This window comes from Bos indicus, chromosome 26 (genome assembly GCF_029378745.1).
Source record: "Bos indicus isolate NIAB-ARS_2022 breed Sahiwal x Tharparkar chromosome 26, NIAB-ARS_B.indTharparkar_mat_pri_1.0, whole genome shotgun sequence".
Taxonomy (NCBI): domain Eukaryota; kingdom Metazoa; phylum Chordata; class Mammalia; order Artiodactyla; family Bovidae; genus Bos; species Bos indicus.
In genome coordinates this window covers 23,575,625-23,603,059 of record NC_091785.1, presented here as the reverse complement: position 1 = coordinate 23,603,059, position 27,435 = coordinate 23,575,625, and the positions used below count along the sequence as shown (strand labels likewise).

At 46.5% G+C, this 27,435-nt stretch overlaps 1 protein-coding gene across 2 annotated transcripts in view; it reads right to left on the bottom strand.

The window, feature by feature from the left end:
• Nucleotides 1-3,286: 3,286 nt before the first annotated feature.
• The window catches only part of CNNM2 (cyclin and CBS domain divalent metal cation transport mediator 2), a 184,070-nt gene continuing 159,921 nt past the window's right edge, over nucleotides 3,287-27,435 (bottom strand). Inside the window, exons 5-8 of one of the 2 annotated variants that reach the window (XM_019988575.2) lie at nucleotides 22,606-22,699; nucleotides 19,449-19,514; nucleotides 11,923-12,107; nucleotides 3,287-11,272 (exon numbers count right to left, since the gene is read on the bottom strand). In XM_019988575.2, coding sequence (XP_019844134.2) covers nucleotides 11,063-11,272; nucleotides 11,923-12,107; nucleotides 19,449-19,514; nucleotides 22,606-22,699 — 555 coding nt within the window. In that variant the 3' untranslated portion in view covers nucleotides 3,287-11,062. The remainder of the gene's footprint in view (nucleotides 11,273-11,922; nucleotides 12,108-19,448; nucleotides 19,515-22,605; nucleotides 22,700-27,435) is intronic. The other variant, XM_019988576.2, reaches the window with a different exon arrangement.

Here is a 27,435-nt window from a genome sequence, read left to right as displayed (position 1 = left end):
TACTGACTTTGAGCCCTTCCTTAGCACAACTATAGACTGCTAGTTCAGGTGGGTTTAGGTTTGACTGCTAAGTTGCTTCAGTCGTGTCCGACTCTGTGCGACCCCATAGACGGCAGCCCACCAGGCTCCCCCGTCCCTGGGATTCTCCAGGCAAGAACACTGGAGTGGGTTGCCATTTCCTTCTCCAATGCATGAAAGTGAAAAGTGAAAGTGAAGTCGCTCAGTCGTGTCCGACTCCTAGAGACCCCATGGACTGCAGCCTACCAGGCTCCTCCGCCCATGGGATTTTCCAGGCAAGAGTACTGGAGTGGGGTGCCATCGCCTTCTCTGTAGGTTTGACTAAGTGATATCAATTTGACTTTCTCTTAAAGGAAACATAGTCTAGTATGATTAATGACCAAATTTATAGCACTTAAATGGGCCTGAGTTTTTAATGAAACTATTTTGGTACAGGACTATAACGTGGGGCTTTTTTCCAAAAGTCATTTTATAGGTGGGGAACACAGCTCAGTGACTTAGCCAAGGCCATATTACTTCACCACTTTCGATATATATGGCTTTACATCGTCACATCAAGGCATGTACATCTGTTATCTATTAGGAATTGAATGCCGCTTTTAAAGTATTAGGTTGGAAATGCTATTGCAGATAGCAATTACATACTGCTCCTGTTTTAAATGGTAGCAAATGTGGTCACCCCAGATATTAATTATTCTCATTCAAGATGAAGATGTTGCTCAATATGACAATGTCTTTAGTGATCCCAAAGCTAGATAGTATCTGGCTGACTTAGTACCTTTAAATATTCTCCCTGTTAGAGTAAGGACCAACAAGCTCACGTTGCTTTAAGCTGCCACCCATTTTGTATCATTTTATTCACATAAGATCTTACCTAAGAATTTCTTTTCAGCGAGATGAGTCTCTGGTAGTGGGTCCAAAGACTGAGAAGTGAAAAAGCACACTCCTGAAATAAGAATTCCACTATTGGTCACAGCTTGCTTTAGGACCACCAAAATATATTTTAAAGACCCAGGATTCCATGAGTCTGAGACCCAGAGCAGAGCTGTTGTCTCTCTGCATATTATTCATTCCTACTGGGGGAGTGCTGGTGAGTAAGTGGCCCACGGGCAGCTGGCTACTCAGAGTAGCTGTAACTGGACTTGTTAAAACGTGAGCTTCTCTCTGTTAATAATTAAGGAAGTTAAACATAAAACTATAATTTTCTTTTAGAAAAAACAAAAAACTTAAGGTGTTTAGGCTGAGAGGAACTCTGCCAACTCTTCAGAATTTCTTTCCTGGGTATATGGTGACCACCACTTACTTTCAGACTCTTAAGGCCCTAGGCACCCCAGCATATCCAGCAGCTGGTCAGAACACAGCCCAGCCTCTGCAGAAGGACGCACCTGCACGCACATCTCCACAGAGGTGGTCAGGCAAAACTCAAATGGTGTACTTTAGAGAAGTTACTTAGAGCCAAAAAGTTTAGTGTTCTGTTCAGACATTAAGTTTTCTACCATAAGATCCTTTGAGACCTAAAATAACCTTTCTAAGGTGCTTTTAGGAAAAGCAGGTCTTAACAGAACTAAGAGCTACAAATCCTTTTGACATGTTAGTGTTGTTTTTAAGCAACCACTTTAAAAAGCCACTTGCAGTGACATGTCAGATTTAAAAGTACTTTCTCCATGTTTAGATATTCCTAAATCAGATTTATTTGTTTAAGAAATATTTTGTCAGCAACTTTAAAGCCCTGCAATTTTTCCAAGGCTGCCACAGCATTTAAAAATACTCCACTTATTCACCACAAATAGCCTGAGACAAACAACGGCATATCTAAGTCTACATTAAGGGTAGGAGCCTTGTCCACATTCCACGTTATGGAAACTATTTAACCTTTCTTTGATGGTGGGAAAAATGATAACTATGATCTAACTATTGCCATACACTTAAGCTACTGAACTGAGGAGTCGGGATTATGTCTCAACACTTAGGTTTCTCATGACATTCTTTCTTGGTGACTAGAGCATAGAGCTATTCTTAAAGTTTTTCCTCAGATGGAACAATTTCAAACGATACACAGCTTTGGGAGGCCCTGAAAATGAAACCTCAACCATGGGGCTACCTGAGAAGCCTTGAAAAAAGACTCGGTGCACGGCCCCCAGGGAGGACATGCACATGGCACAGCAGCCAGCTGACTTCCCGGAACCCACACAGTCCCAGCCCACGCCTCCCGGAGCAGGAGAGCAGTACACGGTGTTCTCACTGCTGAGCGTGGAGGCACCGCAGAGAGCGAGTCATCTACGGAGAGCGTTCACTTGCAGAACGAACAAGGCTGGTTTTCTGTTTAGCCTGGCAATTTCAAGCATTTCTCCCCTGCCCTCAGACATCATGTCTTCCTCCCAAGGCCACAACTGTCTGACTTGTTCCCATAAAGGTAGATAAAGATTAAAGTATAAACAATAGTTTAAGTGCCTTTAAAGAGCTTTAACCCCAAAAAGTACTCCCAAGTGAGCACAGAACACTTCCTCTCAAGCCCATCAACTCTTAACTATAAATGTAATTCTATTTTCTAATTTAAAATGACAGAAATTTTTGGTCTGGTCACTGCCCATAAAATACCTTTGCTCCACTTTATGGATGAGACAGATTGGTTCATGAATCAAATTAGGCACATATATATTCACCGAAATGCTCTGGTCTCCCACTGTGCTCTTCCCAAAGCTGTGTTTGGCCGGGGCTATAGATGAGGCTGAAGAGTCTAGGCCAATGGAAACCTCATCACACGGTCTTCACATGAAGGACAGTATTAGTCCTTCCAAGGCTCACAAGTTCCTGAGATAACTGGAAAGAGGATTTGTCATGCACACCTTCCCAGCACTGAAAAATATTAAGTGTTCAGTGTTTGCCAGAGGGTTTGCACCAAAGATAATGTTTAGCTTGTGGGTGTGGGAATTTTGAAGCAAGTAACTTTGTTTTTGGACCCACTGCCCTCAGGTCAGTGATGTAGCAGAGTTGTCGCAGGGAAGCTGGCTTCACCTAAAATTCCTGCCATGTGTAAGCCTACTGTTTGAGGGCTTCATAGTCACTCATATCCTAGCAGGAAAAGCACTCTGACAAAGAATTCTGGTACCCAAATCCCCCTGCATATTTAGGCCTCACAGTCATCCCCTAGGGGAGATGTCCTGCCACCAGAATGTCACAGAGAGGCACTATAACCACGGCTTTGTTCTGGGACTTTTTGAAAGAGCAGAGATGTGAGGATCTTGGAGGGAAAACGATAAAACAATCATACAAAGAAGCCAAACATTTATTAGCCATCTCATATAATGAAACATTTTGGCTTTAATAAGGAATTATCTATTAAATTACCTTCAAAAAGTATGTTTCCAGAAATCAACTCCAGGCTACAAAAAGGTCATTTGTACTGGTCACTTTCTCTACAAGACCATCTGATCACTATCTTTGTCTTCAGAAGTGCTGGGTTAACAAGAGGCACTGGGGAGCATGATGCATGAGATGAAATAAAAACCCCAGAGTTTTTATCATGATACAGCTCGGGAATGAACCAACGTGCAGGCAACCCCATGGATGCAGAGGGAAGGCTTAGGCAAACCTCATCTTCACTGGAGGAAAAATCACATTTTCCTTTGAGGATTTCCTGATTTGAGCTCAGGACTCACCTAGGCAAAGTGAGTAAAGCAGGAAAAACTAAGCAAAGGAGTGAACTGGGAGCAGACATGCTAGAGAGAATTCCTTCCCTGGCCCTGCTTTCTGCTCTTCTAAGGAGAGCAAACAGGCTCCCAAGAAGATAGCACTTAACTGGGATGTAGCTCTACCTTTTTCCACTTTCAAGAAATTGGGGGTGATGACTGGGGAGGTGGGAGAGGTGGTTAGGTCAGGTGGTGTCTTAGCCAGCTTTGTCAGCAGTTCTTCACTAAAATGTCTCCAATCCACAGGACTAGTGTAAGTAAAATAGATCAAGAACATCACGGTTAAAACAACATGGTAGGAAAAACAAGGGACTAGTCATTAAGAAGCTCAATTCTCAGAAGAATGCAGAACTGAGACAGAGGGGAGGTAAAAAGGAATCCAAGAAGATGTGGTCTAGGAATAGATCACAGAGGGGCTGTGAACCTCGACTGGAAGATCTTCAGGATCTGGTCATGTGAGTGAGGAGGGTAAGGAGGAGCAGAAGCCTGGAATAGAAGTGGCAGTGGGAGAGGATGGGGCTCACACAGGAATCAGGCAGGCCCACGGAATCCTGAAGAGCATCCGACCATGACTCACCACACTCATGCCCTTGATTTTAACTTGGTAGACCATCTGTGCCTCTTGCAACCATTGTATTAGGCTTCCCATCACAGAGAAAGATCTGCAGAGCCATTTTCATCTTTAAGAGCCAACTGAGAGGCTTGAATGAGGCCTCTGGGCTTGCCTAGGGAAAAAACAGTCAAGGCATTTGCCAGCTGAAATGTGTTTTTAGTGATGGAGCTGCAAATGTCTGGGGCAGTTTCAATGGGTACCCCCAGCATCTTTATCTAAAATGAACTGATGGGGAACAGATTATGATCCTTGAAAAAGAGAAGACAGCCCTGCTGTTGGCTGGAAGTTGGAGTACGAGGCTGGAAGTTGGAGGCTCAAGTTCTAGCACCTGCTTCTCTTTTAATGTAAGACTTGGTAGTGTACATCCAAAGGAAATGCCCCGCTGTGTTGCCTTGGTGACAATCAATCTCAGCTTTCCCACTAAGCAGGGGACGAGGCCTGTGTTGGCAGAGGTGATAGGGGAGAGAGGGAAGACACATTCGCTAGAAGGGTGAACAGAAATCATCATTTATCTAAATAGAATAATAGAAATGAACAAAAACCTTTTAAAACAATCACAAAATTTACAAATAAATTGATACAAAATAAATAGATTGTAAATCTACAACATCGTTTGAATTATAAAATGCATTCATTATGACAATCAGCTCATGAAACCTATACATGTCGTTTGTGCTTATTTAGGTTTATGGACACAGCTCTAGATAACTGTGTTCAGAAAACTTCGCTGCGCAAAGCATGAAATGTACACTATGATACAGTGAGTTAAGACTAAGGAGGGTGGAAATCAGACTCAAAGCAGGTCTTCTGTGAGGCGCCAAGGCAGTGCTGGCATCGGACCTCAAAACCAAAAGGCGTCTCAGAAGCCCAGGTGGGTAGGCAGCTTCCCTGGTGCACAGAGATGGACCCCGTGATCCAAGGTGGGAACTGGAGACCATCCCTGTTGTGGGGCCAGGCCACCAACCTGGCTTCGGATTGTGGGAGTGGAGGCCCTGGCCTCAAAGCCATGCTGTACCACTGCCTAGAGAGCAGACCCAGTCACCATGAAACCACCTCTAAAGTATTTCATGGAGGTCCCTGAAGAGGCCCTGCCATGAAGTAGGAGACCTGCCTCCATCCTCATCTCAAAACACTTGCTGTCAGGAACAGAGGCGGGTCCAGTAAAGGGCCTGGCACACTAGGACCAACGTAAGAGCAGCAACCTGTTTAAGACGAAAATAAACAAAACTGCTCCTTCTCATCCACTCTGAAAGACAACAGAAGCCTAGGCTCCATGGATGAGGGGCTCGGGAACAGATCTCATCTTAGTCACAGACGATGCACTAACAGTAGAGGCGTATGTACATAATAAATAATAATATAAAATAAAGCATATACATTTGTGGACTTAAAGGACTCCGGAAATGAAAAGTCAATGGACTGACACACTCCACCTTCACAGTAGACTTTAGACACGGGGAGTAATGAACCAGGAGTGAGGCTGGGCTCTGGGCAATGAGAGGCCTGAGGCCTTCCTTTTTTCTCCCTCTCCCTTCTGCTCTATGAGCCTGCAACCAGCTGTTTACACCCAAGGGGCCTGGGCCTCCAACTTAAGGGCAGGCACCCAAGGTCCTCCAGGTCCACACTTGACAGTTCTCTCCAGGGTAAGTCTGAAGAGGAATCTGGGCCCACTTCTCAAAGGAATCCTTGTTGGTCAGATGTGGGCAAATGCCAGAAGATACGCTGCCAATGAAGACAGTACTCTCAGTCATTCTTCCAAGTCGTTCATGTCTGATACCCAGTGGGTATTCAAACTTGAAAATGAGTACTCACTCAAGTTTTACAGTGCGTGTTGGATGTGTGTACATATAAACCTTGGCATGCAAACTCCTAGAACTTTACTCTCCTGCCACTTGGAACCTTTTGTTTCCATGTTGCTTCAAGTACAGCCCGATATTTAAAATAATTCCTCTGAGATGATGTCAGTGGCTCTAGCATATACAGAGAGAAAGCTCACTTGAGCCAAGTCAACCACAGAAGTCCGCAAAGAAGGTTCCCAGCCCAAGATGGTGGGATGGAAAGCTGCCTCAGGTGCTGCAGCTGCTGTGAACTGCCCTCTTCCCTCCTGTTCTCAGGGCTGACCACGGACTCCTGGCATCTCCAGACAGGGCAGGAGGAAAGCCAGCTCATAAGCGCTCCCTGTAGGAAGGATGCCCGCACGTGGTGGAGGTGGAAGGCCCACCATCACAGCCTTGAGCAAGCTTGGCTTGGGTGCCTTGCACATCCAAAAACAGAGGCGACGAACAGCAAATGAACAACATTCCCCAAACTCATCTCTTCTAACAGCCCACTCAAATACAAAAGAAATGTTGAAAGATAAAAATCTGCAAATGGCCCTGAGGTATAAAAATCCACTGAGTAGGTTCCTCACTGATAACGTTTACATGGGAAAAGTTTCTGAATTCCCAAATCACTTTAATATTGAACTCCTTAAATCCCCTCTAATTCTGCATTAACCTGCCAACCCTCCAAGATGCCCTTGCTAGCCTGAAGCACCACTAGTCTGGAGGCCATAACAGAACCACACCTGACCTGGGACCAGAGGCCATGTCCTCAAGTAAGAAAGTGCGCAGTGGCACTTCAGAAAGCTCCACGCCCTGAACTGCCCAGCTCAGTCTGGCAGTCCCCACCACTCTGCAAGAAAAACCATCTCCAGGATCAAAGTGGAGAGGGGAGTTGTATCCCGCCCTCGTGCTAACACGGAGCTTGTGTCATGTGACATGCCCCAGGCCAATCCTCCCTGGTGGCCTCCTGCTTAGAATCCCAGGGAACAAGGTGAGCACCTTCCTGTGCCAGCCCAGGTGAGTCCTCTACCTGGACTGGGCCCTGGCGAACACTGGAGGGATACTGGTCTCCTGGCCCAGGAAAGGAGAAAGTGGTCAGATCCCTGGCTGGTTTTCAGAAGGTGACAGGGTTGGGTTTTGTTTCTGACCAGCCATGACACAGGCTCAGTGGGCCAGGGCCTACTTAGGTCTGCTCCTCGACTTGAGGTAATCTGAGGACAGAAGTTCATGGCCCCTGCTTAGCCCAAATTCCTGTTGCTTCATTTCCTAAGGGAAATGCACTTCTTGTATCTAGCACTGTTTTCCAAGACATGGAAAAGCTGGTCCTTTAACTGTATGGTACCGGGGACAGCACAGGTCAATATATTCACAGTTAATGTTCCATAATAGTGTGAAGTTTTACATTCAACACGTGCACAAAAGTTCCTTGAAATATTATTAGGAAATGGCAAGATGCCCTATTCTTCCCACCGAGGGAAGACAGTCCTGTCAGCATGGGCACTGAGCTCTCTTCCAGAAGTGAGGTGAGGGAGGGAGGGGAGGAAAGTTACACAGGGTGCCCTTTCAAATTCAAATTATGTAAGAACCAAGGCTTAAGCTAACTGTAAGTTGACTAACATCCCAATTTCCATGCACAAATCTTAAGGTTCTGTTTTCCTAAAAGTTTAAACACTTGATTTTGGATGAACAGAGAATTAAAAGAGAGGGAACCTCTAAAGCACTAGCAAGTCTCATTTATGAAGAAAAAGCAGATTGTCCTGGCAACACCTGGATACCAGAATCTAGTTCCAGGAGGAACATTCGGGATGCCGGAATGGCTGCTCAGGAGCAGGAGGTGGCCCTGTCTGGTCCCTCAGAGCCAGGGCTCGCAGCAGGGGCCCCGAGGACCCTGAAGAGGACAGCGAGGCCCTGGGCCGGATGGTAGGGCTCCCACACGCTTCGGAACCCCGGGGCCTGTGTCTGCTCCTTGACCCACTTCCTCACCCACGCTTACAAACCCAGCAGCCCAAGGAGAGGACGATCCACCGGTGGTGCTAAGGACTAGCCACCACACATCAAGATCTCAACTATCTGAGATCTTTCTCTGCCCTGCTCCCGTTTACTTTACAGACACAAATTGCACAGACCTTCTAAGCCCAAGTCATTCTCCTGCTCGCCTGCCTCACAGAAGCAATGAGCCAGCATCTCTCCTTCCACAGCCTGAAGTTAGTTTCCAGAAGGAAAGTGGGACCTGGAAGAGATATCAGATATCTCTCTCTCAGATGTTGAGTGTTACATCTGAAGGGTCCTAAGCTTTCCTCAAAGGAGATGTAACTGTTGCCAAATGTTAGCTTTCATTCCTTCAGGGACCAGACAGGACCTACTTGGGATTCCCTGTTGCTATAAAACAGTGTGAAAATCAAAGGTAAAGAGTAGTTTATAGAAAATAAATACGAACTTGGGAGACTAAAATTTCATCCTCCAGGAGCCCCACGGCAAAGCCCTCTTGCCACCAGCTCCTTTAGAGAGGACTTTTCACAGAGCCACACTGAGCAGGTATAGCAATGTGGAAAAGTTATCCATTTCTCCCTGAAGCCAAGGAGCCAGCAGCTGGAATCCTCTCAGCAGGGCTTTACGATTCTCAGAGAAGCAGGTGGACCCCAGAAGATCCAGCACGCTAACAGTGGTTCCAGAGGCTGCTTCCAGTGGCGACATGCTGGAGATGCACTGTGTGGGGAGGCAGGTCGGAGCAGATCGGCCAGGGGAAGCTGACAGGCGGAGATCCTGGAGGCCAGAGGTACCACGGCTTGGCAGCCTGGCTCCACCAGGGACGGCAAGTACTGTCCTGGCCCAGAGTGTGGCCCGGGGGCTGGCTCAGAAACCTTCCCCAGCAAGGCCCAAGTTTCCCTTATTACAGGGAACTCTCATTCCTGCACGCCCCCCTACACAGACAATCCCAGTTTCCGAGTCACATCACGCTGGCAGTGTGCTCAGCTCAACGCATCTTAAGAAAGCAAGACCTTTTAAACTTTATGTCAAGCCTGACGGCGGCAGTGCCATCCCATTGGTGGTATCTTGGGTGCTGGCAACAGGCCACTCAGCCCCTAAAGGGGCACCCCAGTGACTTCTACCAAGTGAGGCAGTACTTCCCTCACCAAGGGACATGGCACCTTCTGGGAAGATGCTCCAGGACCGACGCACCAGGGGAAGCCATGTGCCGGGCACACATACGACACTGGAGCCGCCGAGCTGCCCCCTGGGAGGCAAGCCCAGCGTGTTTCTGGTTCTTCCCCGACCACAGCTCCCACCCACCAGCACCCAGCCTGGGGTGCACAGTCCTACCTGGAGGAAGGAGAAGAAACTGCTGCTTAGCCCCAGGGCTTCCCTTCGTGCAGTAAGACCCAATGGAGAAAACGCTATCTTCTTGCCTAGAGACTGGACACAGCGTGGACTGACGGGTCTACCTTAAAAACTGTGGTCAGTAGGAAGTCACTTCAGTGTATGAATGTTGCCCCCAAAATGCACATATCCCTTGGGTTAACACTTAAAACACAGCTAAGAGTTAAGAATTCAGTCATTCAAGAAATACCTCCTGACATTAATCTCACTACACGTGATGAATCTGGTATTAAAATAAGACAGAGACACACATAAAATGGCCATGACACACATTTGGTTTCTGAATCCCTGTTTGGGGCCAAACTGACCCTGGCTGTTACAGGCAGCCTCTCTGGCATGGGCCGAGTCCGAGGCAGAGGCACAGAGCCCAACCCTGCTGGGCCCCGTGGGCCCAGGGCTGAGGGGAAGAGGGACAGTTGGCTCCCTGGACGGGGGGGCAGGGGCTGGCAGTCCCCAGAGTTCCCTCCGTGAGACACATGGGTCTGGACGCGCCTTCTCGGCGGGGCACAGAGCACAGCTGGAAGGTCTGACTGCTTTTCTAACAACCACATACCGACCCAGCAGGAAGGGCAGGAGCGTGGACGACACACCTCGAGTTTACTTGAGGGCCCTGTGGAAGATTTCCATTTGGCATCTGTGTAGCAGCATCTTGGGTTAACAAGAGCAAGGCCGGGGGTGGGGTGGGATGACGGCGCTCTGGAGGTTCAGATGGGGAAGAGGCTTGGCTGAGCCAGAGGTCCCAGGCTGGGGGAATGTTGGGGGGATCCACCCTGGCCTCTTGCAAAGATAAACCATCAGTTTAAAATTCATTAACATTCATTTTGGTGATAAAAAAAATTCCTTAGAGTGGGAGCAAAATCACATTCCAAGCAAATGTTAAACCTTTCTGAGGGGAAGGGACATGGTTAAACATTAACTTAAAACAACACTGAGCTCAGAGAGGCAACTGCGGGTCCCTGTTCAGGCTCCACCGCAGGGCTGACAGCCTTCGCAGGTCTGTGTCATTCATCCTTCAGGTTCGACAGCGACACCCACTGGGGCACAGAGGAAGGGTGCCCCTCCCTGGGGCGGTGGGGAGGGAGGGCCCAAGGGAGGCCACTGGAGGGACAAGTCCATCCTCTAACGGTCACATCATGGGGTCATAGCAGAGTTCAGACAGAACAACTTACAACTCTGCAAAAGACACTTTTTAAAAACATGATCTCTCGGAAAAAAAAAAATCGCGACAATTTTCAACTTCATGCAAATCGAGGGAGGAGGAGAGTGAATAATGATAAAAGGTACAGCTGAAAAAATAAACATGATTCTATTTGGGCGGAAGAAGTTCATCTCCATAATCTCGAAATGCCACGCCCTGGCTGTCGACTTCCTGTCTCCGGTTTCCATGCCTGCCCTCCCCGGCCTCCTCTGCTGCTTCCAGGAAGGGGACAGAGTCTTTGGTGTCAGGACGTTGCAGGATGCAGCATGGCACACAAGCTCACACTAGTGGGATTCACGGTCGGACGGCGGGAGGCCGGCGGCCTGGTGTGGGGCCGGGCGCCCTAGATGGCGCCTTCGCTGTGCAGGCTGTGGTTGGCCTTGGTGTGCGTCACACAGTTCTGTTCGTTGAGCAGGTTGGCCGTCTCATCCGGCAACCCATCGTGCAGCTCCGTAAGAGTCAATTCAATTTTAGTGTTTTCACTGTCTGAAGACTGAGGAGTCTTGTCCATCCGGGATGCCATCAAGGCATTTTGGTATTGCTGTCTTGAGATCTGGGGCCAGGAGATGGTACAGAAAACAAACCAAGATAATATTTTTAGGCTATCTTTTCTCCACATGGCATTATATTTATTATACCTTATATCCCCTGAAGGGCCCCAAGTAGCTGCCCTAGGTGAAAACCATCCTTCAGTCACTTTGTACAGTTCACGTTGACTCTACGAACAGGTCAGTTTATACTGGCATAAGCTATATCCAAAGTCTGTCTCAAAATTCCACCCAGACTAGAAAATGGAGATAGGCTTCCATCAGCTAGAGCTGGCTCGTCCCCTCAAAGCCATCTTTATTCCAGACTGAGAAAAAAGCTCTGTCTCGGGGGAGGAAGTAAGTTGAGGGTTCTCCCTAGCAAATCCTCCAAGTTTCTCAGAAGTCCGTGAAGACTGGCTGAAAAGGTTTCCTCTTTTTCTTACCATCTCCAGCTCTCGTTCCCTGAAAGAGAAAGCTACATCTGATTTGGCAGCTCACTGGACAGAGCCAGGGAGATCAATGGTCTTCCCTGGCGGAGGCGGAGGCACAGGAGCTGGAGGCAGGGCCCCCGCAAAATGACCAAGGAAGGCTCCACACAGGGGCCAGGGAGCCACCTGCTCACAAGGGAAGCAGACCTTCCCCTGCTAGGCCCAGCCGGGCCACCCTTCCCTCTCACCTTAACAAACTGGAGATCGGAGAGGGCTCGCACTGAGTAGTCAGGGATGTAGACCTGGAGGAATGCAGAGTTGAGCTGATTGTTGCTACTCCCCAGCGTCGGCGTTACCGCATCAATTCGGTCGCTGCGACTGAGAGAGTCTGAGTGATTCAAGCCACAAGGGCGAGGAGGTGACTTGTTTTCACCTGGAAAAGGAGGAAAAAAAAAAAACCCAGCTGCCTTTTAAGTGAGGTCAGATGTCACTCAAAGTCAGCTCTTTATTTTCCAAGTAAAGTAATAAACAAGCTCAGCTTCAGGGTCTCTGACAGCGTGCTCACGGCTTCTCCTGCAACAGATTCCCAGCCCCATCCACAAGAACACACCGAGTCTCCAATAAGCAAAGACCCGTGGCCGCATGCTATGTCAGGGGAGGCGAGGCCCCAGACACAAAAGCTACTTGATAAAGGCCTGGGCTGCAGGAAGGCAGCACAGCATCATTTTGCCAGGAGCAAAAACGCTTGAGAATGTTCCTAAGTCAGTACGTGTTTTTAAAGGATCAAAATAGGTCTATCTGTTCATACTTCCCAGCCAAACCTGTTATTTTTGCCTCTGACCCCAGTAAAATCCCTGAAAGGGAGCCTCAGGACATCTCGGGATTTTAAGCACCCTCAGTTCAGTTCCGGAGAAGACAATGACAACCCACTCCAGTACTCTTGCCTGGCAAATCCCATGGACGGAGGAGCCTGGTAGGCTGCAGTCCCTGGGGTCGCTAGGAGTCAGACACGACTGAGCAACTTCACTTTCACTTTTCACTTTTGTGCATTGGAGAAGGAAATGGCAACCCACTCCGGTGTTCTTGCTTGGAGAATCCCAGGGACGGGGGAGCCTGGTGGGCTGCCATCTACGGGGTCGCACAGAGTCAGATACGACTGAAGCGACTTAGCAGCAGCAGCAGCAGCAGCAGTTTAGTTCAGTCGCTCAGTCGTGTCCGACTCTTTGCGACTGCATGAATAGCAGCACTCCAGGCCTCCCTGTCCATCACCAACTCCGGGAATTCACTCAAACTCATGTCCATCGAGTCGGTGATGCCATCCAGCCATCTCATCCTCTGTCGTCCCCTTCTCCTCCTGCCCCCAACCCCTTCCAGCATCAGAGTCTTTTCCAATGAGTCAACACTTCGCATGAGGTGGCCAAAGTATTGGAGTTTCAGCTTTAGCATCAGTCTTTCCAGTGAACACCCAGGACTGATCTCCTTCAGAATGGACTGGTTGGATCTCCTTGCGGTCCAAGGGACTCTCAAGAGTCTTTTCCAACACCACAGTTCAAAAGCATCAATTCTTCGGCGCTCAGCCTTCTTCACAGTCCAATTCTCACATCCATACATGACCACAGGAAAAACCATAGCCTTGACTAGACGAACCTTTGTTGGCAAAGTAATGTCTCTGCTTTTGAATATGCTATCTAGGTTGGTCGTAACTTTCCTTCCAAGGAGTAAGCGTCTTTTAATTTCATGGCTGCAATCACCATCTGCAGTGATTTTGGAGCCCCCCAAAATAAAGTCTGACACTGTTTCCACTGTTTCCTCATCTATTTCCCATGAAGTGATGGGACCGGATGCCATGATCTTCGTTTTCTGAATGTTGAGCTTTAAGCCAACTTTTTCACTCTCCACTTTCACTTTCATCAAGCGGCTTTTTAGTTCCTCTTCACTTTCTGCCATAAGGGTGGTGTCATCTGCATATCTGAGGTTATTGATATTTCTCCCGGCAATCTTGATTCCAGCTTGTGCTTCTTCCAGTCCAGCATTTCTCATGATGTACTCTGCATGTAAGTTAAATAAGCAGGGTGACAATATACAGCCTTGAAGGACTCCTTTTCCTATTTGGAACCAGTCTGTTGTTCCATGTCCAGTTCTAACTGTTGCTTCCTGACCTGCATATAGGTTTCTCAAGAGGCAGGTCAGGTGGTCTGGTATTCCCATCTCTTTCAGAATTTTCCACAGTTTATTGTGATCCACACAGTCAAAGGCTCTGGCATAGTCAATAAAGCAGAAATAGATGTTTTTCTGGAACTCTCTTGCTTTTCCCATGATCCAGCAGATGTTGGCAATTTGATCTCTGGTTCCTCTGCCTTTTCTAAAACCAGCTTGAACATCAGAAGTTCACGGTTCACGTATTGCTGAAGCCTGGCTTGGAGAATTTTGAGCATTACGTTACTAGCGTGTGAGATGAGTGCAATTGTGCGGTAGTTTGAGCATTCTTTGGCATTGCCTTTCTTTGGGATTGGAATGAAAACTGACCCTTTCCAGTCCTGTGGCCACTGCTGAGTTTTCCAAATTTGCTGGCATATTGAGTGCAGCACTTTCACAGCATCATCTTTCAGGATTTGAAATAGCTCAACTGGGATCCCATCACCTCCACTAGCTTTGTTCATAGTGATGCTTTCTAAGGCCCACTTGACTTCACGTTCCAGGATGTCTGGCTCTAGGTGAGTGATCACACCATCATGATTATCTTGGTCATGAAGATCTTTTTTGTACAGTTCTTCTATGTATTCTTGCCACCTCTTCTTAATATCTTCTGCTGCTGTTAGGTCCATACCATTTCTGTCCTTTATTGAGCCCATCTTTGCATGAAATGTTCCCTTAGTATCTCAAATTTTCTTGAAAAGATCTCTAGTCTTTCCCATTCTATTGTTTTCCTCTATTTTTTTGCACTGATCGCTGAGGAAGGCTTTGTTATCTCTCCTTGCTATTCTTTGGAACTCTGCATTCAAATGGGTATATCTTTCCTTTTCTCTTTTGCTTTTCACTTGTCTTCTTTTCACAGCTATTTGTAAGGCCTCCTCAGACAGCCATTTTGCTTTTTTGCATTTCTTTTCCATGGGGATGGTCTTGATCCCTGTCTCCTGTACAATGTCACGAACCTCCATCCATAGTTCATCAGGCACTCTATCTATCAGATCTAGTCCCTTAAATCTATTTCTCACTTCCACTGTATAATCATAAGGGAGGGATTTGATTTAGGTCATACCTGAATGGTCTATTGGTTTTCCCCACTTTCTTAAATTTAAGTCTGAATGTGGCAATAAGGAGTTCATGATCTGAGCCACAGTCAGCTCCTGGTCTTGTTTTTGCTGACTGTATAGAGCGTCTCCATCTTTGGCTGCAGAGAATATAATCAATCTGATTTCGGTGTTGACCATCTAGTGATGTCCATGTGTAGAGTCTCCTCTTGTGTTGTAGGATGAGGGTGTTTGCTATGACCAGTGCACTCTCTTGGCAAAACTCTATTAGCCTTTGCCCTGCTTCATTCCGTATTCTAAGGCCAAATTTGCCTGATATCCCAGGTGTTTCTTGACTTCCTACTTTTGCATTCCAGTCCCCTATAATGAAAAGGACATCTTTTCTGGGTGTTAGTTCTAAAAGGTCTTGTAGGTCTTCATAGGATTGTTCAACTTCAGCTTCTTCAGCGTTACTGATTGGGGCATAGACTTAGATTACTGTGATAATGAATGGTTTGCCTTGGAAACGAACAGAGATCATTCTGTCGTTTTTGAGATTGCATCCAAGTACTGCATTTCGGACTCTCTTGTTGACCATGATGGCTACTCCATTTCTTCTAAGGGATTCCTGCCCACAGTAGTAGATATAATGGTCATCTGAGTTAAATTCACCCATTCCAGTCCATTTTAGTTCGCTGATTCCTAGAATGTCGACGTTCAGTCTTGCCATCTCGTTTGACCACTTCCAATTTGCCTTGATTCATGGACCTGACATTCCAGGTTCCTATACAATATTGCTCTTTACAGCATCGGACCTTGCTTCTATCACCAGTCACATCCACAACTGGGTATTGTTTTTGCTTTGGCTCCATCCCTTCATTCTTTCTGGAGTTATTTCTCCACTGATCTCCAGTAGCATATTGGGCACCTACCTACCTGGGGAGTTCCTCTTTCAGTATCCTATCATTTTGCCTTTTCATACTGTTCATGGGGTTCTCAAGGCAAGAATACTTAAGCACCCTGGGAGACACCAAACCCCTTTAGAAGGTTTGATTAGGTTAGCTTAGGTGCTGGGGCAGTCTTCAAAGAACTTTCATTAAAACAAAGTGAAAGGAAATCCAGGTGACTCTAAATGTTGCTGCTTTAAAAGGCACATTCACCATAGCTTCTAACACATTTCATTAAAAATAAAACCCACCTCCCCTCACCAAGGCTTCTTCCATTTTTGCTTTTCTAGTCAACCTACTGCACAAATATCAACCGAGTGCCCACACTGGATTGCACAACATCACAGGATGGAAGGGGACGTACTCTCCCATCTGATGGCTGGCTCCTCTTTCCAATGTGGTTCTGACTGGCTCTCAGCTGGTCCCACCCTTCAACGACTGGAAAGTCTGTCATCAGAGCCATCAAAATCTGCTTCCTCAACTTCAAGTGACAGCCTCTCCACTCTATGGAGCTCTATTGAATAACTTCCACTCCTCTGCTACTTGGAATAGCCCTGAGGAGTCTGAAGATAATTCTCTGAAGTCTGTCTCTTCTTCTCTGGGCCAAATAATTCAACCATTCACCTTGTATTTTATCTTTCCTTAGCCTATCTGGACCACCATCTGAGAGACCATTGAGCAAAAGTCCCTGTTTAAATATGACAAGCAGAACAAAACATGGCAAGTACCCAAGGAAGCTCCTATGATGGGTTCATTGTCTCCTAAAATTTTCATGTCACAACTTTCTCTACTCTTTTCATGTCAGGAGCCAATTTTCCATTGTTGGTCAAAATTAAAGTCAACAGCACTTCCTCTTGTTGCTTCCACTTAAGAGAACATGGCAAATTAATAATTTATCAGATATCTTCTATTTAGCAGGTGACCAACGACTGAACGACTTCACTTTCACTTTTCACTTTCATGCGTTGGAGAAGGCAATGGCAACCCACTCCAGTGTTCTTGCCTGGAGAATCCCAGGGACGGGGGAGCCTGATGGGCTGCCGTCTCTGGGGTCGCACAGAGTCGGACACAACTGAAGTGACTTAGCAGCAGCAGCAGCAGCAACTTTCATCAGATGGCCCAACTTTGCTAAGCCTCAGATTCCCTATCTATAAAAAGCAAATAGTAATAGCACCCGGCTTATAAGGTCTGATGATGAGTCAACATGAGATAAGGTAAAGCACTTAGCATGGTGTCTGACACCCAGTAATGAGCCTCGTTAACATTATTATAGTCTTCCCCTGAAGCCCCACCCCAGACCTCTCCACCACTCTCCTACCCTCAGGATCAAGCTTCTCTGCACTCCTGGTAACTTTGCACAGGCTGACAGATGCAACCATCTGTGAAATAAGGGATCCCACTCTATCCCCAGGCTTTAGCCCCAGATCTACAGATACTTCTGAAATGGTGTTTACTTCTTTGAGTTTCAATTTAATGTTATGAAAACAAGACATTTGGGAATGTTCTGGCTGTCCAGTGGTTAGGACTCAGCGCTTTCACTGCTGGGGGCCCAGGTTCAGGAAACTAAGATCCTGCAAACCGTACGGCACAGCCAAAAAATAAATTATAAATAAATACATAAAAACATTTTAAGAGCACTTTTCTTATTTGATCAGACCCTGTGCGTTGCCCGATCACTGTCAGGAGGCCTTCGGCTTCTCAGTCTCCTGTTACTTTTCTCCTGAGGAGGATTACAGGGCAATTTCTCTGGTCTCCCAAGGTATCTATAGACTCCCAGTTAGCTTCCTCTCAGCCCACAGACCTCTGTTTTTTGAGAGATAAACCCTCCCCTTTGCCAGGAAACCACTGCCTGGCATCACAGCCACAGTCCAGAGCATCGACCGTTTTCCAGGACCTTTTCTGCAACTTAACAGAAACCAGCACGCTCACCTTTTATCAGCATGTGGTAAGATGTGCAAGTCTTCACACCCAAAGATAACAAAGACTTCAAGTTCCCACCCCGTAGGGCAGGTTTTGTTGCCAAATTTATGTGCCAAGGTTTTATGATGATAATTACAAAAAAAAAATCTATTTTAATTGCTCTTGTGCCTTCTCAGAATTTTCTGTTTGGTTTTTTTTTTTTTGGTCTTGGCTTATATTTTATTCATCCCACCCAGGAATCCTTTCATTAGCTAGTAAGCCATAAAGACACAATCAAGAAACATCCCAGCCTCCTCCCTTAGAGCCGTGAGGCCCTGTGTGGAACTGTTTGCAAATCACTGGTGTAGTTCAACCTCCATTCATCAGGTATCTTATTATTGTAATGCCAGCAGCCCAAAGGCCTGGACCCTCAAAATGGATTTTCTTATGACTAGATCAGATGGAACAGGCTGAACTATGAAATCGCTAAGTTCTAAGAAAAAGTGAAACACAAACGACATTTCCAGGAGCTCCATCCAAAAGTCACTTTACTTCAGTATCTAGGACATTTTAAATCAGTAGCAGATGCCAGCAAATAAAAGGGGAGAAAAAAATACCAACATACATATAAATAAATATACGTTTATGTATACACATGTATGTATATACGTATATGTATGTATATACGTATATATGTATATACGTATATGTACATACATATATTCTGTCAGCTGGTAGGATTCAAGCAGCCTGATTAGTATCTTACGGCCAAACACCCTCAAATCTTTTAAGAACAAAGACCTGAAAAATATAACGTTCCTTCTAAGACAAGTAAGTATTGCCTCCTTTACCAAGTATTGGCATTTTAGACTTTTGCTGAAACTGGATGAGGAGATACAAATTTCAGTCAGATTTTAAAATATAAGCTGTACTGAACAAAATACAGAAAAACTGGACTACCAAGTAGGAAAGCCCAGCAATTTTAATTAAAGAGATTAAACCTTTGCCGTTCTCTTTAGCAGCTGGACATATTAGGAAGGCATGACCACATTCTCCTGCGGGGCAAGAACCAGCAGCTCCTTAAGAATGTACACTGTACTAGTTTCAAAAAGAAGAAAGCGAGACAGGAGAAGTGGGGCCACCTGCCTGACGGAGGGTGGAAATACATGCACCTCGTTCACGTGGACATCTGAAAAAAGGACCAAAGAAACAGGAATGCTGGGGCCTCCAAGGATGGAGAACCAAGGAAAGTTCACAGTCCTCCAGCCTTTTGGCTGAATGTGTTCTGCAGAAGAATCCTTGGGTTTGGGGCCTCTGCAGATTCCACACACCATGACTCTGCTGAGGTCACCCAAAGAACCAAAGGGCAGCAACGAAAATCCAAGGTCAGCGGTGTGGGTGGGACCTACAGAGAACACTGGTGACTCACGTTAGAACCACTCTCCTTTTCCCAGTGTCATCGCTGCTCATGTTTCAAGATTCCCTTCCCAGCTCCCAAACCCTCTCTGCCATCTGTTGAGGGCTAATGCTTTCCTGGGTAGCTCACTCTTAGGTCATAGAACCATGGACTTTTAAGAGCTCAAAGAAAAACTGAAAATGGCCTTAACTGAATAGAAGGAGCAGACCTGGCCAGCCAGGCTTTGGCGGGGTCAAGGGAGGCGATCAGAAGAATTATGAAAAGGAAACATGCAGAATTACCTGGAGAACCTGCTGCTAACAACTCTGTTCTGCTGACAACAAAGGTACGAGACAGGGACAAAGGAACTGAAAAATGGAGAAAAACAGGGTGAGACGGTTTCAAAAGGCAAGACAGGAGCTCTCTGTAATCAAGGGACAGGAGTGGATACCTGTTCTACTCATATGAGTATTCGGTTCCAGATATGCAGAAGCCTATATAATATTATATAAACCAAGAGAACACACACTGCTTTCCAGGAAGAGGAATATAGGGAGGCTGAAATCGGGAGAAATTCCACTCACATGCTTCTTTACTAACCTAGAAACCTCTTAAGCCATTAATACCCAATTGCGGTTTATAGCTCAAAATGTGCTCTTAAGGACTTCAAACACAGCTAGCCACACAGACTGGGAGCTCGACCCGTCATCTGCCCCAGGAGCATGACCCAAGACGCTTTTGCCAAAACACGGCGATGTTCGTTCAGTGCACAGCCTACAGCATCCCCATCTCTGCCAAGCAATTAGTTATTCAATTCATTTACACTCTTAATTAGTCTGATTGTAACTTTGACTGGATTGTTTGAAATTGCCAAGTATTCCAAAGCAATTCAAAGTATCAGAGGAAGGTCCTGGGTTGGCCAAAAACTTCGTTCGTTTTCCATAAGCGCTCACCCAAAAAATTTTTTGGGTAGCCCAATAAACAAACATCATATGCAGATTTCCTGGGAGTGGCAGACCAAAGTCAAACAAAATGCCCTACCAGGCAGGGGTCATATTTCCTGGGCAGGTTGTTTTTTTTTTAATTGAGATATAATTTGACAAGTAACTGGGCAGGACTTGATAACTGATTACCACAGGGTTTTCTAGGCAATCAACAATAACAAACAGAAACATTATCTTGAGACTACAATACTAATGCATCTCTCAATGGATATACAAACCCTGAATCCTAATTGTAAAGTCAAGTAAAATACTGGGCTTTTGTAGTAAGCAGGATGCTAATTCTCATCCTTCTGGACATTTGCATACTAGGTAAGGCTATTCCAGCTCCACATGCTTTCTGTATGGAAGGCCTGCTCTTCCTTTTCTGAATGCGATTTACCCCTATATGAATCCATAGTTCAGTATGAACTGGGCTAATATTTAGGTTTCAAGAACTAGTAACCAATAAAAATGTACAACTTACATTTTTACAAAGAGGACTAGCTTTCTTTTCAAAGCCACCTTATACACTGATTCTGCTAACCTGGGCTAACATGAGGATGGTTGCCAAGCAAGAGTCACAATCTCAACACCTTGTGTTAATATAAACATTTCCTCTTGTTCCTTAAAGGTTACAAAGCCCTTGTATGAGTATCACCACATTCTACTCTAACAATCACAGGAGATGATCTTATATCCTTTTAATAGTGAGGAAGCCAAGGGCCTTTCTCAGTTGGGAGACCCATAAATGATGGAACTCAGGCTGTCACCCAGGTCTTCTCGACCTAGTTAAGAATGTCCCTGTCCTCTCACTAGCAGTGAAAACAGATCATCTTCAGGTTTACAGCAGATACCTATTAATTGTATGGGGTTCAACAGGCTTGTGCTCACACTAGGTGTCAGTTGGCACTTGACAATGGAGATGCTGGCCCATGGAACTCAGTAACCTGCACCAGGGCAGTGAGAAGATGCATGGGGGCAGGGGAGGCTTCAAACCTCAGAATTCTTGACCTTCTCTTGCTTTCTGTTACATCTCTGGGTGCCTGAGACACCATGTGACGCAGTAAATGAGGACCAAGGTCACAACACAGACTTGTCTGGAGACGTCCCCTCCCCTTCATGGGTGATTTTTAAGTTTGAGGTTTATAAGGAAGGTATTTCCTAGCAACACAGCATGTCATTAGGCATTCTGACCACAAGGTGGTACTCCAAGCCCTGTTTACCTGCCTGCCCTGCTGTGCTGTGCTGACTCCTGTTCAACTCTTTTTGACCCCATGGACTGTAGCCCACCAGACTCCTCTGTCAATGGGGTTTCTCCAGGCAAGAAGACTGGAGTGGATAGCCTATCCCTTCTCCAGGGGATCTTCCTGACCCAGGAACCGGGGTCTCCTGCACTGCAGGTGGATTCTTTACTAGCTGAGCTACCAGGGAAGCCCACTGGCCTGCCCAGTTAAAGCAAAGGAAGCTACAGAGAAACTATTCAAGTCCCATCCCAGAGGTGAGCCAAGTCTCTGCAGCCACATTCCCATTAGCACAGACCCCGCTTTCTGGCATTTTGTGTCAGAGAACTGGATTGATACCCTGAAGGTATACCCAACCTTACTTGGCAGACTTAATTGGCCAGCTCTCTAGTTAAGAAGAACTACAGGCAATGGATATGTATCAACACTTATCCTCAGAAAAGTGAAAATTTAAAAAGTCCAGAATAGTTAACACCTAAAAGATTCAACAGTATCTAGTGGTGGCCAGGTGGACATGAAGCAACTGGAACCCTCGTTAGCAGGGGCAGGCGTGTGGAAACTCCTCAGCACTCTGGGAAACTGGCAAGAGCTATTAACACGGGCCCCAGCGTTCCGCTCTTACATGTAGACCTGACAGAAGTGTCTTCACCAAGGGACATGTGCAGTGTTACTGCCACACAATTCACAATTGCCTCCAACGTGAAGCTACCCGTGTCCACCAGCACCGAAAAGAACAAACGCACTGGTGTATATTCACACTGTGGAACACTATATGGCCATGAGAAGGAAGACTGTAAGCTCGCACAGCAGTACAGATGAAGATGACCAGGACAACCCTGGGTGGGAGAAGCCAGATTCAGTGTAATAATTCCACTGACCTGAAGTTCAAAAAGAGGCAAAACTTATTAAGGCTCAGAAGTCAAGACAGTGGTTACTGTGGGGAGACAGTAACTAAAAGGGAGGGTGGGGTGTCGGGGGGTGGTTTCCTCTGAGGGTTGGTGATGCCCTTTCTGTCTCCTGATTTGGGAGTTGGTCTACACAGGAGAGCTGAGTTTGTGAAAACTTCAGAGGTATATATGTACGAGGTGAGCAGTATTTTTTGTATGCAACTTCAATAAAAAGTTCATAAAGAAACAAGCCTTGTGTTTAGCCAGCAGGTACAGAGATAAGAGTGACAGTACAGGGCGTTATTTCCTGACACCTAGCCCTGCCCTGAGGCTGACCAGGACACTCACCTGGGGAGGCTGTGAGGGCCATCACACCATAGTATGAAAAAGCACTGGCTTCAAACTTCATACCTTCTTTTCCAGCTTCTACTTCCACTTTCCCCTGTGAAAAGGAAAAAGGGAGCGTTTTCAGCCTACTTATATGAACCTCTTTGTAAATTCTATGCAAGATTTAGTCCTTCCTCAGATTTTGGTCTAAATTCCTTTCCCAACAATACCAAGGAAGTAAAAAGCCTCAGGTAGCCCTTTCCCACTTGGACAGAGGAGAGGGTTAATCCATGAGAAACTGGATTTAGCTGGAGGTGAACTGGGGATGGTAGTGTGATGTTTAATTCCCATGAGTTCACTTAGTAGTCCCCAGCACCCCTGTTCATGGATTCAAGAGCCCTCCCAGGAACAGAAGGATAGGGCTCTTGCCCCATCCACGGGGCAACACTGAGAAAGCGCTCTGTGACCGTCATCCAGGCAGTCCCATGGGAGCCTGAGTCGGAGCAGAGTCAGGGTCAAGGGCCAACATGGTTTGTGACCATGAAACAAGGAGGACTAAACCAGTTCCTGAGGGCAGAACTTACTCTTCTCTCCCTATCATAGTCGTGACCAATTGAGCAAACAGCCCGCAGGCCAATCCCTGGTCATCCAGACACCCAAGAGGCGCCGCGACACTGCGGTGCTCCTCTTGTCTTGGAAAAGCACCTAAGAAATGTCTTTCCATTAGGACAAGACCTCTTCTAAGGTTCTTCCTTCTTTCCTTCCTCTAACTTGATCACAACTTCTTCACTCTCACCATTTCTTCTGGGACAGGCTGTGCTTTACTTATTCCCCCAGCCTTAGGGTTCACCATAATCTTTTCATGGTAGGTGATATCAACATGCATTTTTCTGGGCTACCGGAAAACCCTCAGAAGCAAGTTGTATTCTAGATTTCTAAGCCAAGGATCAGGAAAGTCCTTGCTCATCTTACCTGTAATTCTTGCCTCTCTGGTAAGAGTGTACCTTCATGGTATATCCTTTACCATGCATAAACAAAGCTTAAGCTACCATTTATTGAAGAGGAACTGTGCCAACAATCATACTGCTTTATTAATTCACTTAATGCTCACAATTCTATGAAGCAGACACAATCATCACCCTCATATAAATCAGGAGAACGGGGCTCAGAAAGATGAAGTGACCAAGAACAAGCTCTTAATCAGTATGCTACACTGTCACCCACGAATCCAAACTCTCACCACTGTGATCACTCCCTTTTATTCTACACTAAATTCCCATTTATGGAAATCTTTTCTCGAATCCCTTCCTCAGAAAGCCATCTGTTGTCTCTCTTTTAGGTTTTCCTTCACTCGATGGAAAATACTAGTTTTATCAATCTCCAACCAATTCTCTTGCTATTATACAAAATCAACCTGCAAACCAAAAGGTGCTAAAACCCTGACCACACAGGGTCCTATAGGAGAGGCTGTGCAGCCTTGTGAGAAGACAGCCTTTGTGCTCCAAGAGCACACAGTTCAGGTAAGGGGAGAGCACATGAAACGCCATGATACAAGGCAGTGAACAAAAATTCCACATGAGGAAAAAGACAAGAACACAAGGACTTCAGGGAGAGAAAAAAATTACTTTCTGTTCTTGTATAAAGACAAATTTTACACAGGAAGGAAAATCTAAGGAGTAGGATTTGAGCCAAGAGAAGGGAACGGTGTCAAGGAAGGTCAGAGGTGGGCAACAGCAGGCTCAGTGGGTTTACCAGGGAAGAAGGGGAGAGGGGTTTGAAGAGAGTTTGGTGAGCAGGTTGGACTGTGGAGCTCCTTGAAGGATGGGCCAGCTCAGTAAGGTTCTTGAGAAGGTTTCAGGAAGATCAAGTCTAGATATACACAAAGGCAGTAACCACAGGACTGGAAAAAGATCGCCATGAGAGGAGCCATGGATAAAGAATGAACATAATTTAGTGAAACCGTAAGGGAGAAAAGCATAAGGAGAGAAAGGAGGGGTGTCGAAAATTCCAAGAAAAGTTTGCTTTTAGTGACTTGAAGAACGGGGACTCCATGCGTGGAGGTGGAAACACTAGGAAGGGCGGTGACGGGAGCTGGGAAAAGAGGACGAACGCCCTTCAAGAAAACAAGACCTTTCGAAGAGCCCATCAAAAAGGCTGAAATGGAAGAACAAAGGTCAGGGAAAAGGTCAGCATTGGAGATGGGGATGTGAGAGAGAAGAGAAAAGTGGGTGGGAAGAGAAAAGTGGGTGGAAACAGAAAAGAAGCAACTGCAGACTGTGACTGAGAGCTGGAGGAAAAACAAACAGAAGTAGAACCAGACGACCGCATCACCGCAGAGGAGCGGAAGAACCTCAGAGTGAAGGGACAGACGACCGCGTCACCGCAGAGAGTAAGAACCTCAGAGTGAAGGGACGGACCACTGCGTCACTGCAGAGAGGAGGAGCAGAAGGACCTCAGAGTGAAGGGACGGTCACCTCACCGAGGAAGGTACTGTGGCCTGAGGGGGTCTTTTCCCGAAGAAATCAGACAATGGATGGAAAGGGAGGGCAGGCGGGACAAAGCACAGGAGGCAGGGCCACAGAGGGGAGATGGCAGCAGGGTGAGGAGGGTGCTGTGGGGTTAATGAGGGCTATTCTGTCGTTTTTGTTGTTTAGTTGCTAAGTTATGTCTGACTCTAACACTCTTGCCTGGAAAATCCCATGGCCGGAGGAGCCTGGTAGGCTGCAGTCCATGGGGTCGCAAAGAGTCGGACACGACTGAGCGACTTCACTTTCGCTTTTCACTTTAATGCATTGGAGAAGGAAATGGCAACCCACTCCAGTGTTCTTGCCTGGAGAATCCCAAGGACGGCGGGGCCTGGTGGGCTGCCATCTATGGGGTCGCACAGAGTCGGACACGACTGAAGCGACTTAGCAGCAGCAGCAACACCATGGACTGCAGCCCGCCAGGCTCCTCTGTCCATGGGATTTCCCGGGCAAGGATACTGGAGTGGGTTGTTGCCATTTCCAGGCAGAAAGGGAAGACAGTTAGTGGAGGGAGAAGAGGTGGGAACTTAGGGAGCAAAAGCCAAAAGCTGGCGGGAAAGAATAGGAGGCAGGGTCCCTAAGAGAGGTAGGGAAGGACAATATTCAGAAATGGTAAGCAACAGAAATGGAAGTGCCCGTTGGTGGATACCTTCAGTTATATGTCCATTTCGTCATGGACTAATCCTTGATTTTGTATCAGGGAGCTAGGATGCACATAGATGCTATTTGAAAATGTCTGCCTTGGTGATTGTAAACTCAAAAGTGGCTGCAAGACCATCTCCTAACCTGCATTTCTATGCAGAAAATCAGGAGGCAGGATCAAATGCCGTAAAGACTCTTAATGACGTCCATCTGTATGAACCACCTGTTGATCTGGATCTTTTAATTTTTTTTTTAAAGAACAAGTGACAGGGGCTTCCGTGTTCTGTGTCCCTGCAAATGGGTATCAGCTCTGGAAACTCTGGGCACTCTGGCCTCTCGAAAGACTCCCCACAAGCTGTCAGTTAGACCAGGACGGCTGCTCAAAAATTCTCAGCCCCCTCAGGTGATCTCTCCCTGCTCCCTAAGACTGGCTGGCAGGCAGAGGAAGATCAGCTACGTTCCTTGTGGAGTCTACCGAGTCTAGATCCATCAGATTAAAGGCAGGTATACTAGGTCAGTGGTTCCCAGCTTGGATCCCAAGAACTAGGAAAATCCATCTTCCTCCTCAGGAACAAAGAGAGGGTTGCCACATTTTTATTTCATAAGAGATTTTTTTTTTAAACACACAGCTATCTGTGTGAGACCATGATTTCACAGAAGCCCAGATATTTTAATCCCCAATATAGAAAATACATAATTTCAGAATGTGTGCTTAGTCGCTCCGTCGTGTCGGACTCTGTGACCCCATGGACGGTAGCCCACTAGGCTCTTCTATTCATGGGGATTGCCAGGCAAGAATACTGGAATGGGTTGCCATGTCCTCCTCCAAGGGATCTTCCCAACCCAGGGATCGAACCCAGGTCTGAATTGCAGGCAGATTCTTTACCAGCTGAGCCACCAGGGAAACAAACTGAATACACATAGCTGCATGAAGAACTCATTGCCACTGTCCTTTTTTCCCCTCATTTTGCCTCAAACTGGAGAAAACTTTGTCAAGTATCAAGCATTTAGGAACTGCTGCCCTAGGCTAATCTTGCTTCATTTATAAAACGTTAGTAGAGAAGACGAACCCTATGGTTCTTTCAGTTCTAACATTCTGTGATTCTACAACCCCCAAAACTACCCAGACCTCCTTCTCTAGAGTGAGGCTTTCCTGACCGGCAAGTTTTAAAAACATCCAGTGAACACATTTTTATTCATCTGTGTGTGTCAATGACTCAGAAAAGTGACCATTTTCAAGTAAACCTGCTGCTGCTGCTGCTAAGTCGCTTCAGTCGTGTCCGACTCTGTGCGACCCCCTAGAGGCAGCCCACCAGGCTCCCCCGTCCCTGGGATTCTCCAGGCAAGAACACTTGAGTGGGTTGCCATTTCCTTCTCCAATGCATGAAAGTGAAAAGTGAAAGTGAACTCACTCAGTTGTGTCCAACTCTAGTGACCCCATGGACTGCAGCCCACCAGGCTCCTCCGTCCATGGGATTCTCTAGGCAAAAGTACTGGAGTGGGGTGCCATTAAGTACACAAAACAGCGCTGCCCTTTGAGGAAATAAGTATTTTGCTGGGCTCAAAACAATCAGGGAACTTCTCAGATAACGACTTTCTATATACGGAAGGGGCTATGTATCAATTTTACTTTTGAAACATTCATGGCTTTGCTCTAGCCTGTCACCAAAAAAAAACTGGGACA